The sequence below is a fragment of the Macaca nemestrina genome, chromosome 7 (genome assembly GCF_043159975.1).
Source record: "Macaca nemestrina isolate mMacNem1 chromosome 7, mMacNem.hap1, whole genome shotgun sequence".
NCBI classification, from domain to species: Eukaryota; Metazoa; Chordata; class Mammalia; order Primates; family Cercopithecidae; genus Macaca; species Macaca nemestrina.
In genome coordinates, this window is record NC_092131.1 from 165,471,025 (window position 1) to 165,494,725 (window position 23,701).

At 37.2% G+C, this 23,701-nt stretch overlaps 1 protein-coding gene across 7 annotated transcripts in view; it reads right to left on the reverse strand.

The window, feature by feature from the left end:
• Positions 1 to 23,701, reverse strand: part of CDIN1 (CDAN1 interacting nuclease 1) — a 250,041-nt gene that overhangs the window by 170,939 nt on the left and 55,401 nt on the right. For 6 of the 7 annotated variants that reach the window (XR_011606171.1, XR_011606172.1, XM_011759986.2 and 3 more), the window contains exons 2-5: positions 14,103 to 14,148; positions 13,148 to 13,212; positions 4,125 to 4,185; positions 341 to 413 (exon numbers count right to left, since the gene is read on the reverse strand). Coding sequence is in view for 5 of the 7 variants with exons in the window: in XM_011759986.2 (XP_011758288.1) it covers positions 341 to 413; positions 4,125 to 4,185; positions 13,148 to 13,212; positions 14,103 to 14,148 (245 nt within the window). In the remaining 2 variants the exon portion in view is untranslated. The remainder of the gene's footprint in view (positions 1 to 340; positions 414 to 4,124; positions 4,186 to 13,147; positions 13,213 to 14,102; positions 14,149 to 23,701) is intronic. The other variant, XM_011760027.3, reaches the window with a different exon arrangement.

The window sequence follows — 23,701 nt, forward strand, 5'->3', positions numbered from 1 at the left end:
AGGATGAATGTTTCTTTTAGGGCCAGTTCCTGACAATGGTTTTTCAAATGATGTATCTTATTCTATATATGAAGGATGAATCAATTTTTTTAGTTTGATACACATTGTCTATTTAGATCAATGGAGAGGTGAATGTGGAATTTAGACAAAGAAGAAAGTATTATTCTGAAGAGTATTTAAGTTGTGGGTGGTCTTTTATATTGCATTTAATTGTCATTAACTGTTCATGATAGCTGTTTTGGAATCTGGCTCTCATTAAGTGACTTGAAATGCTGTGTAAATTATTTTTAAATTGGGGAAGGGAGTAAAAGAGTACCATTAGGAAAAAAGGGTAACTCACGTGCAGTTTCCTCATGTTCCTGTAGAAACCTCTCCAGTATAAGCCGAGCCATTAATGAGGGTGCATAGTCCACCTTTATAAAACAGAAGTAGAAAATTAAAACTGTCAAGTTGTGCAAGCAGTTGATACTCCAATATTTTGTCAACACTGAAGATTAAGTCAATTTTAATCAACCACAGCAAGCATCATTCATTAAAATCTTTCCCACCCTTGGTGGCTTCCATTATAATAAAATTATAACGAGTATGGTTTGGGCTGTTGAAAGGAATAAATGGGTCAAATTTATTGAATATAACATTGGAGCAAAAAGGATGGAACAACTTAGAAACAGCATTCGTCTAAAACAGTGAAATAGGCTTTTTTCATCTCTCCTCAATTTTTTTCTGTTGGTAGGCCAATATAATTTTTTATTCTAGCCATCCTTCTTTCTGTGCAACTGTCTATATTTATACTGTTCTGAATGCAATTTCAAACAATAAGCCCTTTTTGTTATTTAGTGACAGTTTTCAGAAATAGTCAAATGTCCTTATATGACAAATCCAAAATAAGGATTTTACTAATTTTATCTTTAAAGACAACTGAAATTTTGGTATAAGTTCCTTAAATTTAAAATATTTTATTTGATAAAAGAAAAATAACTACATTGTAGAGATGTTAATAATAAAATACAACAATATGATATCTGTAACATAAGATCACCATCCTTATCTGAAACACTACTTACCAATTTAATTAATACAGATCCCAGGAAGGTAACTTTTTAAAATAAAGAATCAATCAGAAAACAAAGAATATTTAGTCCAACAGTCATTTTAATTAATAAAAAATGTATCTACTCTTTTGTAAAGATATTGTCTTCTTTTGGGTTCTCAGAACTTTTATTAACCATTTACTTAATTTCACCAAAAAATAGGAATACATATTTTTAAGAACAATAATGCTTCCCTAAAACAAATCTTTTTATCTTAGGGAGAAGACAGCAAATGTTCTCATATATTATCACCATCAATTTTTCTTGACAGGTTTTCAAGTCCCGTATTCATACCAAAATTTTATTTTGATTTAGTAACTAGACAAAAAGGCTGGCTTCATTTGTATGAACAGTTTTTTCAAATATGTATGTACTTGGATGCCCTTAAATTCCCCAAGTAGAAAGAAATGCTTTCCACGAAGCTGCTTACTCCTAGTAACCCACATCAGAGCTGACACATGAAAAATGGTGAAATTACTGAAGGTAGTCCAGCCTGAATAAGGACTACCTTATTAGTTCAGGTACTTGCATCTCCCTAATTTTCATATTAATCATGTGTCCATCTTTCTCTGAAATAGGGCCATCATGCTTCATGTCAGAATTTAGCATGTAAGTAAAATGCACAGTGCTTCAAATCTCACTTGAAAATATTTGTGTGGAGAGAACAGAATGACTGATCTTATTATCACTAACAACGTGTGAATTCCTAAAATGTTCAATTTTCAACTTGAAACTGCAGAAGTAGTATTAAGACATTTATAAAATCAGTGATGACCACATACAGCCCTTAGCCCCCCAAAAAGATAACAAAAATACAATGCTCTTGTCTAAGAGAGTTGCTGCACCCTGTAATGTACCAATGTTATATATTTCTCATCAATTGTTGTAGTTTCCACTGATTAAATAAATATTGACTCATAAAGTATTACCATCACACCAATTGTCACCAGAAGCAAGTGTATGCTATTTAAGCATTAACTATCATGAAAAAATGGCAGCTTGATTGTTTAGAAGCTATAATATGGTACCAGTCATTCCCAAATTTCCCTAATGCATTATCAATTTCATAGAAAAGTGCTATTCTTTCTGTACTAGTCTGTAGCTAAAAAGGAGGAAAAGCCTTTAAACAACTACTTTTTCCCTTGGCTAAATACTGCTATATATTCATGGTAAATAAAAGGTTTATTGATGTAGGAGAAAACGTGTTGGTAGGTTAAATTTTTCCATATTACTAGAAGATTAAAACAGAGGTCAGCTAAATATTTAATGGATATAGAACTATCCATTAAAAATTCAAATGAATATAAATTGCTATGATATAAAACTTATATCATCAACATCATCATCTATATAGATGGGTACCATATTTGCATCACATTCTTTCTAGATGCTGTGTCTGGAATGCTGCTAGCTTATTCTTCTTTTTCATAAAAGACAATCACTAAATTCCTAGTTAAAGCTCACATACCTCAAGTTACTAATAGCATCAACTTGTAACGAACAAGTCTAGAGACATTTAAAAACCAGCCTGCTGGCCGGGCGCGGTGGCTCACACCTGTAATCCCAGCATTTTGGGAGGCCAAAGCAGGTGGATCACAAGGTCAGGAGATCGAGACCATCCTGGCCAACATGGTGAAACCCCGTCTCTACTAAAAATATAAAAATTAGCTGGGCATGGTGGCACATCCCTATAGTCCCAGCTACTTGGGAGGCTGAGGCAGGAGAATCGCTTGAACCTGGGAGGCGGAGGCTGCAGTGAGCTAAGATCATACCACTGCACTCCAGCCTGGCAACAGAGCAAGACTCCATCTCAAAAAAAGAAAAAAAAACAGAAAAAAAGAAAAAACTAAGAAAAAGAAAAGAAAAAAAAAATTCCTGCTCTAGATATGGGAAAAAAAAAAAAAGAATAAAATACTTGTTTTTCTAGGAGGCCCACAGATATCCATTCTATATGTTAACTATCCTATCTGATTGTGTAGACATTGCCTAGACTATTAAAACCATCTAGTAACTGATAGGTAATTGCTCATTTGTTGACTGCAGCAGTGTATAGCAGCAGACAGAAGCTGTGAGGGAAGCCATCCTTCCTTGCTAATATAACATGTAGAACTTGCTGCTACTGCAACACTTAATGCTCACAGTACCGAGGCATCTTTAATGCAAACACACATTTTCTGCCTTGCTTCTATGTTTTCCATTATAATGCAACACAAAAACAGTGTACATTTCATTCCATCCCTACGAGGTTTGCATAAGCAGTTCCAAGTCAGACTAAATATTGTATTGCTCTTACTACAGTGGATAAATATTTTAAAGTTTAGGAATTAAATATTTTATTTTTTCGGCATGCTCTCTGCAACTATTACGAACTTTTCACAGCTTCTTCATTCATGGGAAATCTGTAGGGTTTCCTTTTTTAAACGTAAGGCTGTTATTTGTTTCCCCAAACAGAAGACGATCAGAGTTAACGAATAAGTTCAATAAATCACTTCTTACTTGGTGTTATTAAGAACACTATGCTTCTTCATATAAGGAAAGAGACTTTTCTACAAGGCATGTATCCTTTATTATAATAAAAGTTTGCTAACAAAAAAATGAATCAAGTACATCTTTAAGTATACAATTTCTCTCTTCATTTTTATAACAGTTAGCAGATTTTTTTCTTTTTTCTTTTTTTTTGGCATCTATCTCTTTACTTGACACAGGTATTTCTCACACTAAATTAAGACAACCTATCCTGAGAAAAGCATGTCCTGAGCTGTTTGGTTGAAATTTTCCACAAAATAAGAAACCAAGAGGCTGTTTATACGTTTGCCTTAAAAGAAGTAGACTAATTATGCCAACTGATTTATTAATATGTGAAGTTCTCTGTCCAATTATTAAAAGTACAAAGAGATCAGGGAGTAATTTAAACGTCTAATGCACCTCAAATCCTTTTTTCTCCAAAGGTAATTATAATTGCAAGCAAAGTTACTCTAGATAGGCCCCTTAGGTTTCATGCAAGTTTAAATAAAATCATAACAATAACATTACCTCATTGGCCAGGTCCAGGAGCACTGGGGCAGCTCCATTTTTCACCACTCCATTCAGGTACCTAGACAAGGCAAAACCAAGTGGTAATGCAGTGACAAGAAAACAGCCAGCATAGACTTGTCAGCATCCCCTGTGTGTATACATGTTTCTCCTGGGCAGATGCCACGCTCAACTCTAGTTAAAGTAAGCTACGTTCATAGGAAAGCATTGAAGGGAAAAACAACACAAACAACTCACCTCAAAACCACTGGCAACTAAGAAGCTGAAGGTGGGGGCAGGAGGTGTGAATACTTGGGTCTCTCTTGTTTTCTTTCACCTCCTAACATATAAAATGAACAAGAGGAACTATCCATATCACTCTGTCTTGTCTCTACCACAGACAACCGTTGCATGGAAAGGAAAGAAGTTGACTTATATAGTTTGAGAAAAGTATTCATGCACCCATCTCGCCTTTTCCTTTACCTCTGTTTCACAGGGCTGCTTGACACCTTACTAAGAAAACAATGGAGTAGACATGTCCTCAGTGGGTCAGCACACCTGTGACAGGCAATACAAGCCATCACCTTATCTGCCCTGGATTTCTGTTAAGAACCTCCAGTTCCCATTATCCTCTCACTCCACTGGAAAAAAACACAGAACTCCCCAAAATCCCAAAACAAAACAAAACCCCAGACGTGGAAGCTGGGGTGACTTTTTCTTTTTTGCAAAAATTTGAATGTGTCATTCCCCTCCTTACAACACTTCAAGGTCCCACATTAAATCTCAAGATTAATTTATAACCATTTAACAGCTCTTATAAGGTTCTTCATAATCTGGTTTCTACCTACTCTCTACTCTGCCAGCCTCATCTCTAGTCACTGTCTCCCACTCCCATCCCTCACCTGGATAACTCATGATTCAATTCAGATGTCACCTTCTTCGATCCACTACCATAGAAGAGTAAGTTAAGTGCTCCTCATATGCAATCGAGGAATATCCTGTACATCTTTCCATCATGTAACGTAGCATATTGTATTTGCCTATTACTTGGCTACCTCAAACCCATCCCCCACTGTAATGTTGAAAGCCTCATGAAGGTTGGAGAATTGTAGTTTTTTCAATTTATTATGCCTACCAAGTACTTTGTTTATAGTAGGTGATCATACACTAAAAAATCACCTTATATTTTTCCTTTAATAAATGAAAAATTAAATAACTTTTAAAAACCGTATTGGACAAGAAAGCAGAATTAGGTATGGAAATTTTCCCTACAGTATATTATTTGAGTGAATAAGTTCTGGGTATTTGTCTGAGAGTAATAAAGTCAAGAGGTGAGGTCTTCCATATAACTCCCAGAAGCAGGTACTAAATTACATTATTTCATGAGTATATTTATAAAGTTGTATAATTTTCCTGTAAGCCAAGTGGGGTAACAGCAAATTATTTAAGGTGGGGAGAACCTCTAGATCATTATAACTTCAAAGCAATTTTCCACATATTGGGGCCACCCTTGAATGTATTACTTGGAAAACTAATTGGAAAATATGCACATTCAGAAGCAAGAAGAAAAAATAAATAAATAAAACAAGGCAAATGTGCTTTAGAGAAAGGTCCCTGGGAAATAGGTCCATGAAGAACCTCACATCGGCTGGACGCAGTGGCTCACACCAGTAATCCCAGCACTTTGGGAGGCCGAGGCGGAGGGATCACGAGGTCAGGAGATCGAGACCTTCCTGGCTAACACGGTGAAATCCCGTCTCTACTAAAAAAATACAAAAAACTAGCCGGGCGAGGTGGCGGCGCCTGTAGTCCCAGCTACTCGGGAGGCTGAAGCAGGAGAATGGCGTGAACCTGGGAGGCGGAGCTTGCAGTGAGCCGAGATCCGGCCACTGCGCTCCAGCCTGGGCGACAGAGCGAGACTCCGTCTCAAAAACAAAAACAAAAACAAAACAAAAAAAAGAACCTCACATCAATTTTCACAAACAAGTCCACTGCACTGACACCACCCAAGTATCAGCCAAGTCAGACCAGCTGATTGTGTGCCTGTAACCACCAACAGTGCGTATTTACTATGGTTTCTGATTCTGGGTCAGCATCTTTAAGCCTGTACTGATACTGGGATATCTTTACAGCTTTCTACTTCAGTTTCAGTTACCCGACAAGTATTTTGGAGGGCTATGTGTCAGGTCTTATTCCAGGTTCTGAAGAAGCAACGGGGGGGAAAAGAACCATTCATGGTCCCATCATCACTGAGATTATATTACAGTGGTGACACAAACAATAAAAAGACAGGGAGATAAATATACAGTATAATGGTATACGCTAGAATAAAAATGTAAACTTAGACGGGTTGCTCAGGAAGCCCCCCTCTGAGGGAGTGACACTCGAGTAGAAACCAGCATGAAAAGAAAGAGCATGCTATAGCGAGAGCTGACAGCAAACAGTGAAAGAGAGTAGTAGCTAGATGCCAGACTACCTCTTATACCAGAGATCGGTTGCTTTAAGTCAAAGTGACATGGCTTCATGTAAAAGTTGCATCAGTCATTATCTTGCTAATGACCAGTGAAGCACGTCTATCAAGTTTAAAGAAACAGAAGGTGATTAAACAATAATTACAATCCTCTGTATCTATGTATTCTATATAATATTAAAAGCATGATCATACTTAATACTGTGGAAATTCCTAATTATGAGGTTGGTAAGGCTTCCCAGTTGGTCATATAAAGAAACCAAACCCCCGGGCACTGATCAAACCCATCTGGGCTCTCTTACCTAGTAAACAATAAAGCTATGGAACCCTGAAATAGAACCCTGATCCCCCAAGGCCTAGTGAGGTGCCGCATACATTGAACATAGTGGATCTGCTCCAAATGTATTTGTTTTCCAATCTGCTTTCCAACTATATCCTATAATATTTCATAAGTGCTAGGAATGAAAAATTAAGTTTAATTTTGGCCTAGTGAGGTGCCGCATACGTTGAACATGGGGGATCTACTCTAAATGTATTTGTTTTCCAATCTGTTTCCCAACTATATCCTATAACACCTCATAAGTGGTAGGAAAAAAAATTAAGTTTAATTTCAGGTTATATTTGTCTTTTCTGGAAACTTTAATTACTCCCCACATCAAAGTGACAGATCAGGCTTTATTTAAGTTTTCAGATATGTAATCAAAGGGACATACTAATTACTGAAAATATTCCATAAAGACATAATTAGAAAATCCTAATGGTACCTTTCTCTGCATCCTCATCATAATCTTGTGCAAACTTACAGCACTGCACTTTTCACACTGGTATAAGGGTTTGCTTCTGTCTCCAGCTATCCTGAACGCTCTTTGGGGTAGGGCTACACAAATGAATGTTGAACCTTCATCCAATCCTGGCAAACATCCCAATTGCAATTGGGATATAAGGATGTCATTCTCAACACTACATTAAGGTGACCTGGGCTCCATTCCTAATGCCCAGGAGAATTCATGTGTCTCTGCATTCTTGCTAGCATTGAGTTGATCCAATTAAGAATTCAAAGACTGTATTTTTTTTTGAGACGAAGTGGTGCTCTGTCACCCAGGCTAGAGTGCAGTGGTGCAATCTTGGCTCACTGCAACCTTCGCCTCCTGGGTTCAAGCGATTCTGCTGCCTCAGCCTCCCAAGGAACTGAGATTACAGGTACGTGCCACTACACCTGGCTAGTTTTTGTGCTTTTAGTAGAGATGGAGTTTTGCCATGTTGGCTAAGCTGGTCTTGAACTCCTGATCTCAGGTTATCCGCCTGACTCTGCCTCCCATCAAAATCTGTATTTTACATGATTTCATCATGATTAACGGAAACCTCATAATATCTAGATAGTAGAAAATGTTTTCTGGCTGGGCACGGTGGCTCACACCTGTAATCCCAGCACTTTGGGAGGCCAAGGCAGGTGGATCACTTGAGGCCAGGAGTTTGAGACCTCCCTGCACAGCATGGTGAAACCTTGTCTCTGCTAAAAGCACAAAAATTAGCCTGGCATAGTGGCGCGTGCCTGTAGTCCCAACTACTAAGAAGGCTGAGGCACAAGAATCACTGGAACCCAGGAGGTGGAGGTTGCAGTGAGCCAAGATTGTACCACTGCACTGCAGCCTGAGTGACAGAGAAAGGCTCTGTCTCAAAAAATAATAAATAAATAAACAAATAAATAAAAGTTTTCTCAAGCTTTTGAATTATTGAAGAAATTTCCTCAGTTCTCCATGTTGTATATAAATAGACACAGCTCGAGAGTTTACTTTGAAAAATCTCTATTCTTTCACACTGTACTAATGCCATCTTATTTCTAAACAGGAAACATACTTGGTGAAATTTGTTTGGGTTCGCCTAAATTGGTGCACATGCGCATAAGTGCACATGCACACAGTTGGTCAGATCTGCAAGTCTCCATCAATAGCAAAGTTTAGAAATATTGTCTCCATTTCCTCCCTTCTCCCAGCACACTGGTGGAGGAGCCAGCTTTAGCAGCATTGGAAGATCAGATCTACAGAACTTTATTCAGATGTTCACATGTAAAAAAGGTTGGCTTAAATATGATATTGGTAATATATATGTGATAAAAATCGTTTCTGAAAATCTAGACCACTTTTTTGTTCAATGAGCACCATCTACTTTACGCTCATTATGCCCCATTTACAATGCTAAAACTCAACAATACAAATGTAAGACACGGTACCTGCCTTCAACTGTTCTTTTTGGTGGGAAAAGAGCTGTGTACATAAGTATGTAAAACGCAGCAAGAGAAGTGCTAACAGGTATGTCTATACAGAGTGCTGTGGGAGTTCTAAGAATTAATCGATTTGGGGTGTCCGGGGCCACTTGTTTATGTAGTAGTCTAGAAATAAACTTCTCATCTTTACTAGTTTGGAGGGAAGCAGAAGGTGTTCCAAGCGGAGAGAAAACACTCAGTGACAGAGTTGTGGATCTTCTTAGGCCAGAGCATGGAGAACTTTGCCTTATATTTGAAATGAGTACACATTAGTTTCATCTTAGATAGAAATGAGTCTTTCACACTCAAAAAACATCATAAAATGGGCCTTCTCTGAGGACCTTTTAAGGATGATTTCACCCATAGGATGTATATTTATTAGTCTTCCTGTAGCAAAGCTAGATGATGACATATACCTTCTGTATAAAGTCGTTTTAACTGGCAAATAGGCATCACGAATGGAGCCCAGGTCACCTTAATACGGTATTAAGGATGACATCCTTATATCCCAATTGCAATTCAGATCTTTGCCAGAGTTGGATGAAGGTTCAATGTTCATTTGTTTTTGTGTAGCCCTACCCCAAAGAGTTTTCAGGCTAGCTGGAGACAGAAGCAAACCATTACACCAGTGTGAAAAGTGCAATGCTGTAAGTTTGCACAAGATACTATGAGGATGCACATAAAGGTACCATTAGGATTTTCTGATTATGTCTTTATGGAATATTTTCTGTAAGTAGTATGTCCCTTTGATTGCATATCTGAAAATTTAAATAAAGGCTGATCTGTCACTTTGATGTGGGGGATAATTAAAGTTTCCAGAAAAGACAAATACAACCTAAAATTAAACTTTTTTTCCCCTAGCACTTATGAAGTGTTATAGGATATAGTTGGGAAAGAGACTGGAAAACAAATATATTTAGAGCAGAACCACCCTGTTCAACATATGCAACCAGTCTAACATTTCTAGACTGTAGTTTGGTGATATGTAATACTTCTGAAAAATGTTCACATTGTTTGCACCAATAATTACATATATAGAAATATTAAGAAACTAATCCAAAATGCAGACTCATGCATCAAGACGTTTATCACAGTATTCTTTACAATAATAGAACATTGGAGGCCAGGTGCAGTGGCTCATGCCTATAATCCCAGCACTTTGGGAGGCTGAGGCGGGTGGATCACGAGGTCAGGAGATTAAGACCATCCTGGCTAGCACGGTGAAACGCTGTCTCTATTAAAAATACAAAAAATTAGCCAGGCATGGTGGCGGGCACCTGTAGTCCCAGCTGCTCGGGAGGCTGAGGCAGGAGAGTGGCGTGAACCCGGGAGGTGGAGCTTGCAGTGAGCCGAGATCATGCCACTGCACTGCATCCTGGGCAACAGAGCAAGACTCCGTCTCAAAAAAAAATAGAACATTGGAAACATATGTTCAAAAAGGAATAATTCAGTAAATTATGATACTTTCATATGATGAAATAAGGCAATCAAAAGATATTTATAAAAAGCTTTTTACAAAATAGTATTATATCATATACATTTTTCCAGGTATAAAACTCAGGATTCACAATTGCTTATAAAATATGACCTCATCAATATAAAAATGGGCTGACAAAAGACTAAAATGAAAAATGCCAGTAGGGATCTCTGAGTGGCACAATTATGGCCAATCATTCATTCCTTTTTAATGCTATCACAAATTAAGCATTGTGAAATTAAATACTTAATTTTCACAATAGCTAAGTATAACTTTATAAAAGAAAACAATTAAATACAATTGCCATTAACATTTTCAAATTGGTTAAATATATTTTGATATAACAAATACAATTTGGCTTTATTCTAATCTGCTGGAAAACAAACAAAAACCTTTTAAAGCCAATTTACCTTTAGCATAGACAGGAACATTTGACCTGCACATTTCAAACAAAAGGCTACTGAGGTCAATCCATCTGAAAGGTAACAATATGGCCTGTCCCCAAGCACAAAGTGCAGGGCAGAAAGTCAGACAGCAGGTTGGTAAAGCCAGAAAGTGGTCAGACTGCTTTTTTTTGAGACTGTCCATTAAGGTCTAACTTCATGCTTTTGTTTCAAATGCTGTAACTCTTCGAAATAATTGAGACGGTCATATTTAAATAAATTTAAAGAAATCTATTTATGTATTCTCACTGTCACCCACTCAACTGTTCATCACTGGGTATATTTAAAGGTGCTTATTTCTGGGCCAGGCATGGTGGCTCAGGCGTGTAATCCCAGCACTTTGGGAGGCTGAGGTGGGAGATCACTTGAGGCCAGAAGTTCAAGACCAGCCTGGGCAAGGTAGCAAGACCCCGTCTCTATAAAAAAAAAATTTTTTTTTTTTAATTAGCTGGCCATGGTGGTGTGCACCTGTAGTCCCAGCTACTCAGGAGACTGAGGCAGTAGGATTGCCTGAGGCCAGGAGTTTGAGGCTGCAGTGAGTTACGATCGTGCCACTGCACCTCAGACTGGGTGACAGAGAAAGACACTCTCAAAAAAAAAAAAAAAAAAAAAAAAAAAAAAATATATATATATATATATATATATCTCATATATATATATATGAGATATGTATTTGTTTCTGGCCTATACTACCCAGATAATCCAACAAAAGTATGTTCATACTTCAATAATCAGATGTACTTTTTAATGAAACTTAGATTTTAAATAGCAGCACCTAGTGATCCTAGAAATCATGTATTAATAACTAAAACAACGTTCTTACAATGAGGCAAATGAGTGTCAGAGGGCAGTCCCATTACCTGTTAGCGGATCTCCGAATTTCCAGGAAGGCACACTTTCCTTTCAAATGCTCTATTTTCCTTTGTAGACATTACAAGGCTTTAAAATCCGGACATAAAATCATACTTTTATATGACAGCCTAGGACTATAATGTTTACAAACAAGAATGTATTTTTTGGCATGTAAATAACCTTCAGTGCTTCCTTGAAGAGTCTGGATGCCAACACAGTTGCAGGCTTCACAGCACTTCATGGGCCATTTTTAATTTCATATGTATAATTTAGGTTATGACTTTAATTTGAATGTCAATTTCACCAAGAAGGTTATTACTTTTGAATAAATCATCAAACTTTACAAAGTCTTGTTTAGAGAGGATCTCTCCTAGACACAAAAGTGTGTGTGTGTGTGTGTGTGTGTGTGTGTGTGTGTGTAATGAGTGCATGTTATCTTTCTTTGACAGGTATTACTACTCAAAACAAAGCATATCTTTTACCACATATTACAGTGAATAATTTTTTTTAAAAAATCCAACTTCTGTGACTTTCCTGTTCAACATCCCTTTCTTGATTCTAAATAAAATGACTACCGAAACATGACACCAATATTTTATCCACATATTTATTTCATTCATAAAATTTTTATGCATAAAAATCATTCATCTAAAATCAGTGGCGTCATTCTCACCACAGAAACGTTCATCTGTCAATCTTAAGTATAATAATTTAAGAGCAGATTTCAAACAGTTTTCATTTCCAATGTGCCCTTGGAAGATTTAAGAAACCAACTAACAATTTCTAATGCAAACCATTACCATTTAGTGTTATAAATTATTCAGTCATATTACAATGACAATACAAATTTTAGAATAAAAAAATCAGAGCTATTTTAAAGATTGTTTGTTTCAGAACAAGAAGTTGAAATCTATTTATAATAAATTAGGCTGAAATTAAAGTATCTCCTAGATACCATGCTGTCAATACCCAAGGTTGTCTTTTAAAAATACAAAATCCCCTTTAAAATGTGACAGTTATACACTATAATATATCTCCATGTGCCTTTACTTGATATATCTTTTTCCATTTCTAAAATGGATATCCTAATACCTATGATGCAAAATACAACGACATCCAAATTCAATCTTCTTTTTTCAACTTGCTAATGTAAGAAATGAAAATTGGTTTGAGAACTTTCAAATACATGTAGATATATGTATACACGAGCATATGCATTTAGACAAGATATGCACTTATAATAAGTTTCAAGTAGCCAACTGAGATTTCATAATATTGTAACTACATCTCACATAGTATGTGCGTACGCGCACGCACACACACACACATATAAGTCAAGACAGTCTTACCATACTCTTTAGATCTACAAAACAAAGCATTTGAAAACTCATTCAAAAACATACTAAAAGTTTTGAATAAAAGACTTAAAACAGAATGTCTTGGGATATGATATAGAATATTAATAACCTAACTTATTCATAATTATTATTACAATTAATAGGTACTATGATACCCTCTAGTGGGGCAGGAAGGTCATACCTCTGGTAATAACTTTCAATTGCTTCCGAAGTATGATGCTTGGCATGTGTTCTTTTAATGTGTTTCTGAAAAAATAAAAAATAAAAATCTTTGTTATGTCACAGATGAGGTTCAAAACAAGAATGACGTAATTTCTTGAGCCCAATGACTAGCACATAGGGAACGCTGAATAATACCTGGGGAATTTTGGTGATGGCAGGACTTCTTTTCCTTCTACTCTACGAACCTATGCATTTTAATCTCCATTGCTTGGCTGGGATGTCTTCAGACTGTACCACAAGGTACAGTGTATATGTAAAAGCCAACAGGGTCATAGTAATTGAATCTAAATAAGTTTGCTTAGGGCTACAGAGGGCAAAGAAAAACTTGTTCCCTCTTTCAACCTTTGTATTAATTTTCCCTACATTCAATTCCATCTAAGTCCTCTGCACTCTAGTTTTACAATCCAATTGCCATTTTAAACCAGGAAGAACATTGCTTAAAAACAACTTATTTGAAAACTACAAAAAGTAATTCCATAGAGACTTGCCACTTGACTGACACCTGTCATCTCATGATAAATGACTCCATTTTCTGCCTCTCTTGCCTTCTGCCACTCCAGCAATGGTCATTTATCATCATCTCTGTCAGCAATGGAAAGCGGCACTGACAGTGCAAGTCAGCAAACATTTAGCACATGGAACCACGCAACACAGGGAAATTATTATTGTCAGAATAATAATGGTTTAGCATAATTTATTACAGGTCCACCAAATAAGCAAAGGCTAGATGTTATTAGACAGATGGATGGGTAGGCTTGGCAGGCCTCCACCGAGACGCAGGCGGTACTTGATGTGGAAAGGAGAACATCCTCCAACCCAATCAGAGAGCTGGCAGTTCAATTACAAAGAAATAAAGGGACATTCATCATTCAATTAGGCACCTGTCAACCCTCACAAAGGAGAAAACTTCTAACCTGGTACTCCTGGGAGAAGATGCTCAGCAGAGTGGCCTGCGATTGACTGGAACAAATAAAAGAAGGACAAAGTTAATTACTGGAGTGCACGGCAAAGAAACAAAAGAGAAAGGAGCTTCAAAGGTAGGCCTGCTGCCCTGTAATCTAACAGAACATGAAAACAAGTGTGGAAAAGTTGTTCCAGATGAACACCTCAAACAAAGGCTTCCTGCTGCGGGGTCAAGGAGAGAGAAAAAAGGAAAGGGGAAAATATGGATGGTCTCAAAGCAACTATCACATTATTTGGATGTTTTAAACTTTAGGATGATTGTAAATCATATTTGTAGAATGCAATGGTGTTAAAAGGGACCACAAAAAAGCAAGGCTTATCTCCGTTAATAAGTGACACAGCTCAATCTCATAAACAGTAGAGAACATGCACTTCATTCATTGACAACGTTCTGAAATTAATTTTGTTAGCAGACAGGTATTCTCCGCTACAGCTATCCCAGTTTCAGGGGGAAAACTTTGGTCTCTACTAGAAGTAGCACAGTGACCACTGGAACATTTCCACTGACAGTGGCGTGCTATGAAAATAGAAGCTTTCACAGCAAGAAGCAGAGGCCCTTGGAGTGAATTGTTCCTAAAGACTGCCCTAAGCCTTATTCATCTAAGACAACACACAGTGTCAAACACCTGGCAATGAAACAACCTGAAAAACGTTCTTCCCAAGTGGGAATCTTCCTTTTGCAATTGTTAACATTTAGAAATGGAATGGAATTTTTCTTTCTCTCAAAAGCAATCAATATCCCACTGCTACTCTTTTCGACTGTCCTTTATAGACACATCTAACTTATCATATCTTGAGAACAATTATTTCTATTTTCCTACTAAATGCTATCTGAATAGATTACATTTTAGATAATTCGACTTTTATAGTATGCCAAAGGACTGTGAATAAATTTTTTCTATTTATAAATGAAAAAACCTCTTTAGCTCATCACAGGTAATTTAGGGAATGTGAAATAAAGTGACACCATATTTGTTTACTCATTGTCTAGATGTCGTCATCTTCTGGATAACATTACAGATTTGGCTTCTGACACTTTCCACCCTTACCAAATTACAAGAGGAGCTTAAAAAAAAATACCCTAAATGTTCACCAAGGAAACTGATATATTATTAAAAGAATATTTCAATAACTCCAAAGTACAGAGAAATGATTAAATACAATCATCAATTCATTACACTCTGGTTTTTTCAATTTCCCTTTAAAACTGAAAAGCACCTTTGAAAGAGGCAATTTTATATAAAATCTTCCTATTTTGCCTGGTTTGACCGAGCTTAACACCCAAATCACATACCCTAGTAGGGTTGCTGACAATAATCTTCTGGGGTGGGGGTGGGGGAGGAAAACTGAGGCCCAAATCTTTGTAAACCACTTAATAAATTAATGTTATATATTTACGTGCCATAAATAGACCCCCTCCTCATTGTACAGCAAAATGCATTTATGTTATTAACCATTTAATGGTACACAAAATGTCATTCTTTATGCTTCAAAAAAGATGATAGAAATAAATGTATTTGGAATGAGAAAGTCAGGGACAAATGACTAATGAAAAGAAAACTAAACGGTAAATAAAACGTAACTGTAGATGCCCAGAATGGGAAGAGGCAGCTGGAAAAGTAAGTTCAAGAATAAATACTTTAAAACGAGAAGCTGGTCAGGAGTTGAGAGTACTGTATAAGTCAAGGATAGGACAATGTCTTCAGCTAGAAAAATGTCTTCAAACTGCTTAGAATTCAGTTCAGCTAAAACCATGGACAGAGCCTGCGAAGCAACTCAGTTTTTCTATGGCCGAGAGGGTTAGAGAGATTTTTGCCAGCTTACACTGGGGGTAAAAACGGGCTAGAACTATTAATAAAAAGAGAAAACGACTTACGTATACGTAGTAACGACAGAAAGAGAGACACGGGTCCAAAATGTTTTGGTTTTGTTTAAGTAATTCAAAGCTGTAGAGAATAAAGTGAACTTTGCTAGGTAGTCTGCCAGCCAACTATGTGTTTCTGTATGTGCTAACCTTGTAGAAGAGTGTTCTGACCACATGTCACACCACAAGGAGCAGGAAAGTAGTTTTAGTACAACCAAGACATTGACTTCAGTGTGTATTACTTGTACTTTCTTCCAATGTGTTAATGCTGAGAAGGGACAATGGAGGGAAAGACTGGGCATGTGGGGAGAACAGAGTCTCATGATCTCAAGGCCATCTCTCACCACCTCTACCCTCCCCACAGTGTACCCTCCCACTGTGTTTGATCTGTTTGGCCAAGGGGAACAGAAGTTACAGAATAAATTCAATTTTCACTAGGTTCACAAGAAATGTGGTTTCCAGCTAAAGAGGAGAGGAGAAAAAGATTCTGTGCAACTGAAAGGTCTACCTTGAACATCGCAGTCCATCATTCAACAGTACCACTGTGCATCTACAATGTCCCAAGGTAACATGTATGGGGAAATATGCCATCAGAATCAAAAAACTAAATAAGGTGGACAGGAATTGATTTAGAAGAAACTTTCAAGTACACACACAAAAGTACACACACAAAAAAGGCAAAAATTAGAACACTGTCAAGTACTCACATTTTTTTAATACAGAATGAAGTAAATCATACCCTGAATCCTTACACTTTATATCGCTTAGCATATATGGGGTTTTAAATTTACAGAATCAAAAATGCAGTCATTTAATTTGTATCAAATACCCAGGATGTAGTATTAAAACCCCATCTAGACAGTTTTGCTTGTATTTTTCCCATGCTATCTCCCAGATTTAGCTCCACACCCTGCAGCTGTCTGGGTAAAGGAGAGCATGGGAGTGGACCCAAGGAATGGCTAGGTAAAACCCTGTCCAAGTCTGGAAGAGCAACAGCCACGCTGCAGCAATGTGGAAACAGGTCTGAAGGAAAAACTAGCACTGTGAGGATGGCAGACAGAAGATGGAAAGAGCTTGGGTCCTTGAGGACACTGTGGAACTGCTCAAGAGACCATGGAATTGAACTGACCAGCCTCCATTCTTACTCTGTGTAATTATACGTGGCTATTTTTTTTAAATCTCCAAACCGAAGAAATAAAACTCTTCCCAGGCTTCTGTGTTCTCCAGTAAGGTGGAGGCGTGATGAAGGGCTCTGAGACAAGGTGCTCCAAAATGGTGCCACAGGTACAAGATGGAACACTTGAGACGGGTTGTCCATTTCCATAATTTCTAGTTCTCCCCTTAGCTGATGGCAATAATTGGCTTCCCTAAAATTGTTCCTCTGTCTGTCACTGACTCACTAAATTGACATGCCTAGAGATCATAAACTGGTGTGTGATTTTCCCATATAAAGTTGAAACATTAATGGGGTACTATTTGTTCTCATGTTATATTGCATTCCACATTCTTCAAATTCCTGATAGAAAAACAGGCAACACACTAGTTCCTCATGTGATATTTAACTCAATGTGCTCCCAAGTCCACCCAGCTAAGATACTCGGTAACATGAAAGAGCCTCAGAGAGTTGGGAGAGTGTAGCTTAGATTAAGAGGAGAGCTGAGCACAGACTTAGTTGCAGTGCAACATTCATACAAAGGTGAGGTCCTTATGTCTCCAGATGGAGGCCTAAAAGCATGCAGAACCTTAAGAGAAGGCATCACGCATTTTATGTTCCTCCTCTTCTTGAGTATGCAACCTCTGAAAAAGACCATAAGGAAGTAAATACTTTTACCTTAAAGCTCTTTTTCTATAGAATCTAGGAAGCTTAAATGTGTACACTCTACTGGGCTCAACACTCTCTGAGAAAAATAAATATTATTTCTGGAGCTCGAGAAGAAGCAAACCAATTAAAGAGAGATAAAGCAGGATACTTCTACAAAGCATTATAGTTGGATATACTTGGACATCTCACAATTGCTAGGCACAACCTCTCTAAATCTGTGAAGAATACAATGGAACACCGGTTGTCTGTAGTTCATGATTCAGAGTGCTAGTCAAGGCATATTTTCTATAAAAGCAATGCAGCTACAATCTCTTGACTGCTCCCCAACCCCCCTGCCCACACACATACCACACACAAATTTGAAATGTAGAGCCATTTCTCCCTTTAAAATTAAAATAGAATTCAACAATACTACCACAAACTTTGATATAATACTACCACAAACTTTATTTTTTAGGAACACAATACAAAATGGAAATCTGGAGGGAGATTACTGATAATCTGGGAAATTACTGAGGGGGGAAAAGGGAAAAATCTGTAAACTAAGTTCAAGACATAAAGAAAAATGTATCCATCCTATCTCCCACCCTATGTCTTCTCTTCCTAATTTCCAACTTCATATCAAGGATGCAAACATTTTGTGCCTAACCACAGCAAATATCCCCATAAATGATTGGGTAGAGGGCCAACATTAAGCTTAGTTAGTAATCAATTATTTTTAAAAGTTCTTAAAAACTATAGGTCAAATATATAGTTGAACATCAGTATCTGTTGGGGGGGATTGGTTTCTGGACCCTCATGGATATCAAAATCTATGGATGTTCAAGTCACTTACAAAAAAATGGCACAGTATTTGCATATAACCCATGCACATTCTCCTGTATAATTTAAATCATCTCTTGATTACTGATAATACCTAATACAATGTAAATGCTGTGTAAATAGTTGTGAATACTGTATTGTGTTTTTTTGAGGGGGGTGTTTTTTTTTTTTTAGACAGAGTCTTGCTTTGTCACCCAGGCTGGAGTACAGTGGCGCAGTCTTGGCTCACTGCAACCTCCACCTCCTGGTTCAAGCTATTCTCCTGTCTCAGCCTCCGGAGTAGCTGCCACTACGCCCAGCTAATTTTTGTATTTTTAGTAGAGATGGGGTTTCACCATGTTGGCCAGGCTGGTCTCCAATTCCTGACCTCAGGTGATCCGCCCACCTTGGCCTCCCGAGGTGCTGGGATTACAGGCGTGAGTCACCATGCTGTGCTTGGTTTTTTATTTGTATTATTTTTTGTTGTAGTGTTATTTTTATTGTTTTATTTTTTTCCCCAAATATTTTCAATCCGTTGTTGCCTGAATATGCTAATGTGGAACCCATGGATACAGAGGGTGAGCTGTATATATATGAAAAAAGTGGTTACTGCCCCAGGCTTTCAACTACTTTTGCTGGCAAACTGAAGATATATCCAAATGGCTCTATGACTACCTTTGCACTTAATTTTATCCCCACAACAATCTTCTGAGGTAGGTACTACTATCCTCCTTATTTTAAAGATGGGGAAATAATGGAAGAGAAGTTAAGTAAAATACACAGTTAAACAGCTAGAAGAGCAGTAGACCTGGGAATCAAAATTTACATCCGATTCCAGAGCCCAAAGTCTTAATCCCAATGCTAATCTGCCTTCTTAATAGTTCCCAGAAATGGGTTCTGCAAATCATGTATGCTAATATCCCTGCTTAAGCATTTATGTGATGTTACATTATACTCCAAACAACCCTGAAATGTGAGGCATGTTGCTTTTTTGCTAGAAAATTGAAGTCACAGGAGGTCAAGTGTTTTGACCAAATTCCATGGCTTTAGACATTATTTCCTTTTTAAGAAATCAAATTGCAGTTTTTCTTTAACTTCATAAAAAATGTTGTTCTTTTATGTTTTTAAAGTTAAAGGAACTACTGACTGCAGGAAACAGTCCAGGATTAAAAGACTGTGTGGTAATTTCCATTATTCTCCCTGCAGCGAAGGTATATTTTAACCACCACTATTGCCTGAAGAGTCTCTATCTGATTGCGTATGTCTTTTGCTCAAATGTTATTCACTTCATATTAAATATAAAGCAGCTTTAAATCTTTCCCTGAACCAGGCAGGCAAATATAAATAATATAATCATCTTCCCTATAGAGGATGCAGGGGCCCTCTGTAAGTGTTAATTTTATAAAACAATATTCAATGAAGAGTTTCCTAGTTATCAAATGGTGCATCTTCTGTGTAAAATTCAGTTGTCCACTCTTAGAATTCATTCTGGACTATAATTTTCCTGTGTTTTTGCTCTATGTCTGATGTGTATGAATCTGTTTGTGTGTATCATCTATATACACACACATATACGTTTAAAAATTGTGTGTTAAACATACTTTTTTGTAACATGCTTTCATTAATAAGATACTAACATTTATCCATGTCATCATATATATTCCTTAAAAATTATTTTTATTGGAAATAAAACATAAAAACACACATGGAACAAATGCACAGCCCAACGAATTAATATTTTTTTTAAAAAAATACAACCACTTAAGTTAACAGTCACTGCCAGCACCCCAAAAGATAACGCATCCAATCACTACCCTCCTTCCCTCTCACAAATGAGCCACTTCTGATCTTTCCTTGTTTTTCTTGATAGTTTTACCACCCAAGAATGTACCCTTAGGTTCTACAGGTTAGTTTCGCCTGTCTGTAAACTTCGTATTAAGTGTATTACACACCATGCACTCTGCATCAAGCTTCTTTCGCTCACCAACATGTCTGTGAGAGTTAGCCATGTTAATGTAAGTGTAGTTAATTCATTTTCATCACTTATAGTATATTCTATCAAATGAGTATCAGCCAGATTTGTCTATTCTATTGTTGAATATTACTACTGTGGACTCACTCCTGGGTGAGACTTTTGGTGTACATTCACATGCATTTCTGATGCATATATATGTAGGAGTAGAATTCTGGGCCATCTGATATGCACCCCTCCACTTCAGCAGACACTGTCAAACAATTTTTCAAGTGTTTGTAACAACTTTAAACTCCCAACAACACTACAGAAGAGTTCCCATTGCTGTACATCCTCATCACACTTTTTCTCAATCCACGGCTTGTCTTTTCGTTTTCTTTGTGGTGCCTTTTAAAGTACACAAGTTTTTTATGTTGATTAAGTCCAATTTATTCTTTTATTTTGTTTTAGTACTTTTTGTGTCTTGTCTAGGAAATTTTTGCCTACCCACATTCATGCAGATATTTTCATACATTTTTCTAGAAGATTAATAGTTTTGGCTTTTACATTTAGGTCTATAATCTACCTTCAATTAATTGTGTGTGTTAAGGCGGGGATCACAGTTTGTTTTTATTATTTCCATACAAATATAAAATTGATCATACACGTTGGTGCCTCTAAGGAAGCCAAATATCTGAGAATCTTATTTTGGGACTTTCTAATCTGTTCCACTGATTTGTATGTTTATCTTTACATAGATACCACACCATTTTGATGACTGTAGCTAAACCAGGTACATTCGATGAAAGTACTAATATATTCAAGTTTAAGTCTATCATCTCACTAAATGCTATCGTCTTATCCACTATATGTACCGTTTCTCTCCATTCTTGTGTACTTTTCAATTGATTCAATGTTTATTTACTACTTTTCCTCTTGCAACTTAAAAGTTACATGCTCTTTTACTATTCTTTTAATAATCAATCTAGAAAACCATGTTGCCCCCTCAACTTATCAAAATCTATTATTGATGGGTGACTTATTGCTTCCTGGAAAATATAAAAACATTACAACACTAATGAAAGGTCCCCTTCCTGGAATGTAGGATATTACTGAAATTGTTTTAAGTCTGTATATTTCTTATCTCAAAAGACACTGCTACTATTTCATATATCTCTGCTTACTCAGATTTACCCACAGATGTACCATCTCATTGTTCTTCATTCCTTCCTTTCCACTCTTTCATCTCCATTACGTTCTTTTGTTGTTGTTGTTTTGTTTGTTTTTGTTTTTTCTTTTTGTTTTTGTCTGAGACAGAGTCTTGTTCTGTCACCCAGGCTGGAGCACAGGGGCGCAATCTCAGCTCACTGCAAGCTCCACCTCCCGGATTCATGCCATTCTCCTGTCTCAGCCTCCCGAGTAGCTGGGACTACAGGCACCCGCCACCACGCCCGGCTAACTTTTTGTATTTTTAGTAGAGATGGGGTTTCACCATGTTAACCAGGATGGTCTCGATCTCCTGACCTCGTGATCCGCATGCCTCGGCCTCTCAAAGTGCTGGGATTACAGGTGTGAGACACCACGCCCGGCCCATTACATTCTTTTAATAACTCCACCAGTACAGATTTGTTGATGATGTCAGGTAACAGTCAAATTGTGGCTCTTTGTAATCACAATCTGTTTTATTCCTCTACCTGGCTTTAATATTTTCTTTTTAAGAATTTCAACTATAAAATCCTGCTTATAATTTGTTGGACTTCAATATGTGGCTGCGTACCTTTCATCATTTTGGGAATATGCTCGATCATAATTTCGTCAACATTGCTTTTGCATTCAAGCTCCTCCCCTGAGACTCCCAATGAATCTGTCAGCCTTCTCTACTGTATCCTCTATTTCTTAGTTTCTCTTCATACGTTCCACCCTTTTGTTATTGTATGCCACATTCTGGTATTTTCCTGTGACCCACCTTCCAGTGCACTAATCCTCTCTTCAGTAATGTCTAACTTACTGTTAAATTGACCCACTGAGTTAAATCCATCCAATATTGGTTACTGTATTTTTCAGTTCTAAATTTTCTATTTGATTCTTCTTCATATAAGTTCCCTGCAGAATGTTTCAATTTCTTTTATAACTCCCCAAAGTTTAATTCCAGTAATTCTGTTTGGTAGTTCCAATAACTGGATCTCCTTTGAGTCTAGTACTGTAGCCTTCACTGGCTCTCACTCATGTTGTCATGTGTCCTTATGCGACTGAGTATCTCTCATTATGTGTCGTACTAGAGTCATTCTTTGGTACACACAGGGGATTGATTCTAGGACTCCCAAGGATACTCCAAATCTGTGTATACTCAAGTCCCAAAGTCAGCCCTGCAGGACTCACTTATACAAAAAGTTGGTCCTCTATATATGTGGTTTTACATCTTGTAAATACCGTATTTTCAATCTAAGTTTAGTTGAAAAAAAATCCACATATAAGTGGACCCACGCAGTTCAAACCCATGTTGTTCAAAGGTCAATCGCATTTGAAAAACTATCTCATAAAAAATTTAAAGGCTGAAATGACGTTTTCTCCAGAGAGAATTCTGATTTGATACTGAGAGTACCAGGAATCTAGGATCACCTTAGTCAATTTCAGGTATTAATTTTTGGTGCCAATCAGACAAATGTGAAACTGTCACGGGGAGATCTTTCCATTTCAGTTCATAGTTACTCCTAGGGTATAGTCTGTTAGAGGCTCCCCACCCCCAAAGCTTGGGATATTTATAAGAGCTCTCACTTTTGGCAGGCCTTCATCTCTAAACTTTGTTCTCTAGCCCTATAGAGCTGTCAAAAGTTCTGCTCAAGGCTTGACTAGACTGCATCTAATCAAATAGTAATTAAATTAGAATTCAAAATTAAAAACACAGTCCTCCAAAAAAAGTCATAAATTAAAAAATGCATTCCTATGTTACTCACAGATAAACGAGGAAGTCATGATGGAGAAAACAAAAATGCATAAAATTGAGCAATGATGGTATGTATCAAAATTTGTGAGAACTTTGTATCATTAAGCGGACTTTAGGAAAAAAGGGGAAAGGAACTGGTTTTACTGTAGGAGGTCTTAGCAAATTACG